The sequence below is a fragment of the Corvus moneduloides genome, chromosome 2 (genome assembly GCF_009650955.1).
Source record: "Corvus moneduloides isolate bCorMon1 chromosome 2, bCorMon1.pri, whole genome shotgun sequence".
Taxonomy (NCBI): domain Eukaryota; kingdom Metazoa; phylum Chordata; class Aves; order Passeriformes; family Corvidae; genus Corvus; species Corvus moneduloides.
Genome location: NC_045477.1, coordinates 29,113,244 through 29,117,554, shown reverse-complemented (window position 1 = coordinate 29,117,554; position 4,311 = coordinate 29,113,244). Strand labels below are relative to the sequence as shown.

General features: G+C 58.3%; 1 protein-coding gene across 2 annotated transcripts; it reads left to right on the top strand.

Annotated features, from left to right (window-relative positions):
• Positions 1–31: 31 nt before the first annotated feature.
• RBP5 (retinol binding protein 5) lies at positions 32–2,379 on the top strand. 2 transcript variants are annotated; one of them, XM_032098825.1, is made up of 4 exons: positions 32–51; positions 1,123–1,301; positions 1,775–1,876; positions 2,241–2,379. In XM_032098825.1, the coding sequence occupies exons 2-4, from the start codon at positions 1,197–1,199 to the stop codon at positions 2,292–2,294; spliced, it is 261 nt and encodes an 86-aa protein (XP_031954716.1). In that variant the 5' UTR covers positions 32–51; positions 1,123–1,196; the 3' UTR covers positions 2,295–2,379. The 2 variants fall into 2 exon arrangements, with proteins under 2 accessions (XP_031954716.1, XP_031954714.1); XM_032098823.1 differs by lacking the exon at positions 32–51 and adding an exon at positions 638–862.
• Positions 2,380–4,311: the final 1,932 nt, after the last annotated feature.

Below are 4,311 nucleotides of genomic sequence, written 5' to 3'. Positions count from 1 at the left end.
GACGTCACGGGCCGCGGGGGGCGCAGCCAATGCGCGCGGCCGCCGCGCCAGGTGCTGCGGGACGGGGATGCGGGATGGGGATGCGGGATGGGGATGCGGGATGGGGATGCGGGATGGGGATGCGGGCGAGGCGCGCCCGCCGCTCCTCTCCTCCCCACTGCGGGCCGGGCAGGGCGCGGAGCGCGGCGACGGCCGCGGGCGCCTGCCCAGGGAAGGGGGGGCTTCAACACCGGGGCGGCTGCGGAGGGACGCGGAGAGTGTGGAGATTGGGGGGATGCGGGGGCGAGGGTCTGCACACCGCACCCGGAGCCCGGGCTCGGGCTCGGCAGAGCGGAGCTGCCAGCCTGCCGCCGCCTCTCCTCGACGGGGTGTCCGCGCCGTGGGGAGCGCAGGCCGGGGCACTGCTCCGACGAAGCTCGCAGGCACCAGCGTCACGGTGTGAGGAAGGGCCAGAGAGGGAGGGTTCCTTGGCGCTGCTTGGAATCCCAGCGTTTAATACGAGCAGCCCCCGAGGAGGGCGGACGGTGAGGAGGTGACACGCCGTCCTTACGTCCTGCCCAGCCGAGGCGGAGATGCCGGAGCAGGGGCCGTCCCGGCCCTTTCCGCGCCCCCCGCCGCGGGGACTCTTACTGCGGCGGGGGGCGCGGGGATCGGGCCGCCCCGCAGCGCTTCCCGCACCGCGGGAGAGCCACCGGCCCGCCCGGCGAGCCACTTTGGTCCCCGCTCCGCGCCTGCCCCGCTGCTTGCGCTCCTTCCTCCGCGCCGTCCGCCCCGTCCCTCTGCCCCGGGATGCCTCCCAACCTCACCGGCTATTACCGCTTCGTCTCCCAGGAGAACATGGACAATTACCTGCGGGCTTTAGGTAACGCTCCCTTCTCTGTCGCGCTCCCTGCTCTCCTTTAGCTCCGTTTTGTGTCTCCAAAAAGTTAAGAGTCGGAAAGGGGAAAGAGGAAGGGAGTTGGGAACTCTCTGGTCTTTCTGTCTCCTATCATCACTTTGGCGCTGTGGTGGTAGGGGAAAGGAGGTACCATGGTTGATGTTCCCTGGCTGAAAGAGTGGAGGAGCTCTACTGGATGAGGGGCCCAGGTTGTCCACACATCTCCCCTCTCTCTCATCCTCCAGATATCAACGTGGTCTTGCGAAAGCTGGTCTGCCTACTGAAGCCGGACAAAGAGATTATCCACACGGGAGATCACATGGTCATCCGCACCATCACCTCCCTGCGGGACTATGTTATGGATTTTGACGTGGGAGTCCAGTTTGAGGAAGACCTGGGACCCGTGGATGGACGCAAGTGCCAGGTGAGAAACCGAAACAGAGCAGTTTCACAGGGGAGTGGGGTGTGCTAAGAAGTTCAGGGACTTGCTCAGCTTTTGACTCAATAACCAGCTGAGAACCAAGCCTAGAGCTGGCATGCCCCTGCAGGTCCAGGAGTAAGTGGTTCTATGAGTGAATCACTCACTGCAAAGAGAATGAGCAGCAAAGAGCCAGAAACCAGTACTCTGGGAGCCAGAGGATATTATCCTCTGGAGCAAAGTCCTGAAAAGATAGAATGTCAGCTCCTTTGGCAGAACTCTGTTGTTGCACTCGGAAGCCAGAGGGTCATTCACCTCCCACAAAGACCATCAGTCCCAAGCAGCCACTAAAGAAACACCAGATTGGGGATTGCATTTGAAATCGTGTCTGAGAGGAACAGCCAGTGTCATTGCTGGAAACACGTGTTGCCCTGATCCGCTTGTCTCAGGACCATGTCTTCCCCTCTCCTTTCTTTCAGACAACCGTCTCCTGGGAGGGGGATCAGCTGGTGTGTGAGCAACTAGGAGAGAAGAGGAACCGAGGCTGGAGGCACTGGTTGGAGGGGGACCGGCTGCATCTGGTGAGGAGGGGTCCAGTGCAGCTTGCAAAATCCCGATCACAGCGAGTGGGGGGGACATAATGCAGGTGCTGTGGGCTCTGAGCCCTGCAGTTTTCTTCCACCTTCTCTCAGACTTCATCCCCGGCTCTGCGGGGGCAGCCACCGCTTCACACAAACATCCGCCTTCAGGGTTTAAAAGTTAAAGTTCAACAAAGGCGATGTCCCTTCCCTGCCCTGCAGCCGGACCTTCTGGGGCTTTGGGAGGGTCAGCTGTGCATCAGCGTGTGGCCTGTGAGGCTCCAGCCAGCAGCGGGAGGGCTGGCAGAACAGGGGAGAGACACGAGGGGATCCAACCTAAACTCCTCTTTGGCCCCCCTTTTCCCAGCGCATGACTGCTGAAGATGAGGTCTGCGTCCAGGTTTTCCAGAAGGTGAAGTGAGCGCTCCCCGCAGAGATGCCCGGACGGGACCCGCGCTCCCCAGTGCCAGAAAGAAAAACAAACAAGACCCGAGCCAGCCGAGCCGCCCGTAGCAGCGTGTTTTCTTGAGCCTCGCCCACCGGGCCGGCCGGGGGTCACGGCGGGGCCGGGCCGGCGGGGAGCGGGAGGCGGGGAGCGGGGTGGGCCGGGCGGGGAGGGCGCTGGGCCGCCGGCGGCGCGGAGGCTCCTTTCAGAATAAGAGCGGGCAGGGAGGAGCGGGGCGGGGGCTGCCCCGCCGCCGGCCCGGCCCCCGCAGCTCCGCGCTCCTCCTGCCGCCCCCACCGCTGCTGAACCCCGCGATGCCCTCCGGGGATGGGGGGGGTCAGTGCCCGAGTGGGCAAGGGTAGCTCAGGCTGCCCCTTCTCCTGCAGCCACCAATACCTGCCGTCTTTTCTGGTCCTCTGGGGATGCTACATTCTTCCCGGGATGCTGGGGTCATAGAATCATGGAATGGTTTGGGTTGTAAGGAGGTTAAAGATCATTTAGTTCCAGGCCTCCCCTTTCCTTCCCCCCCCCCGCCATGGAATTCAGGAAGAATTTCTTCAGGGAAGGTGTTTTCAAGCATTGGGATGGGCTGCCCAGGGAGGTGGTGGAGTCACCATCTCGGAGGTGTTCACGAAACGATTGGATGTGGCACTTACTGCCATGGTCTATTTAAAAAGGTTGATGATCAGTCAAAGGTTGGACTTGATGATCTTGGAGGTCTTTTCCAGTCTAAGTGATTCTGTGATTCTGTGATGCATTTCACTTAGATCGAGTTGCTTAAAGCCTCATCCAACCTGTCGTTGAACACTTCCAGGGATGGGGCAGCCACAGCTTCTTGGGATCCTCAAGGAGGATGGGTAAAAAGCAGAATTTGTCCTTCAGAGTCTAGGAATCTCATGTGATGGTGTGAAGTGTGAGGGCTGGAGTAACCAGCCACATGTTCGCTGTATTCCTGAGAAGGTCCCATGGGTGAGGAAGGGTCCGGATCTCTTCCTGAAGTAAGAAACCACAGCCACCACCTCTAGCCCCAACACTCCTTCTGGCATTCTTGGCAGGGTCTCCTCGTGACCATCGTAGCTCCACTGGTTCTCAGCTATCTGCAGTTGGAGACCAAGGGGCAGAACCAAAGGAGGTGAGGTCTCCTGAAAAGCCAGACCCATGCCACAAAGAGAGGTGTTCTTTAATGATGACACCTGATGGGATGGGCACGAGTCCACAGGCAGTTACTTCTGAAAAATGCTTGTGGTTGCCCCCCAACAAAAGGTTGCAGGGGAGGGTACACAAAAACATGCAGCTACTGACACCACAGAGAACCAAGAGATTTGCAGATTTTGAAAATATAAGCCCTTTTTTAAGCTGAAAAAATGTTTTTTTTCTGCCAGCAGCTCATTTAAAAATAGTGTTTTCTGGAGAGCTTCTTTTCAGAGAACTGCAAAAATGAGTGCCATGAGAAAAGCATTACTTCAGAACATGTGATAAGCAAAGGGTTGGGGAGCTGCAGCTGTGCCTATAGTGTCAACCTCTGACTCTTTACAGTTGTATCTGAGGACATAGGAGGCAGCAGCACCCTGTCAATATCCATAACCCAAAATTTGAGTGCCGCAATCAAACCCAGTGAGCAATCAGAGCCATGCCATCCAGCGTGTCTGCTCTGTGCTGACCTCCTTAACCCACCACTCCTTCTATTACAAGGAACCTCTACATGATCTTTGTTGTATCATGAAGTTGCAAAAGGCAGTGGTTTGACTGACAGCAGCTAGAGCTGGTCCCACTCTTGCCCTCTTCACACTCTTCCATGCCACAAGAACATCCTCTGAGCTGCTTCTGATGCCCAGCACCAAGCTAGCCTCACCATGTCCAGGTTGGTGTCTTCCAGACTGTGTGATCAACAGCTAATCAGCTCATTCCGGGCCCTGCACCACAAGCTGGTACAAACTCTGCTCTCCTGAGCCTACATTCCAGCTGGATAGCAGACACTATTGCCTTCAGGTGA

Excerpts from the sequence above, each read along its gene's own strand:
- RBP5 (XM_032098823.1), top strand. The coding sequence starts at position 790 with ATGCCTCCCAACCTCACCGGCTATTACCGCTTCGTCTCCCAGGAGAAC. Across the intron at positions 863-1,122 it reads CAATTACCTGCGGGCTTTAG|ATATCAACGTGGTCTTGCGA; the intron begins GTAACGCTCCCT and ends CTCATCCTCCAG. Across the intron at positions 1,302-1,774 it reads TGGATGGACGCAAGTGCCAG|ACAACCGTCTCCTGGGAGGG; the intron begins GTGAGAAACCGA and ends CCTTTCTTTCAG.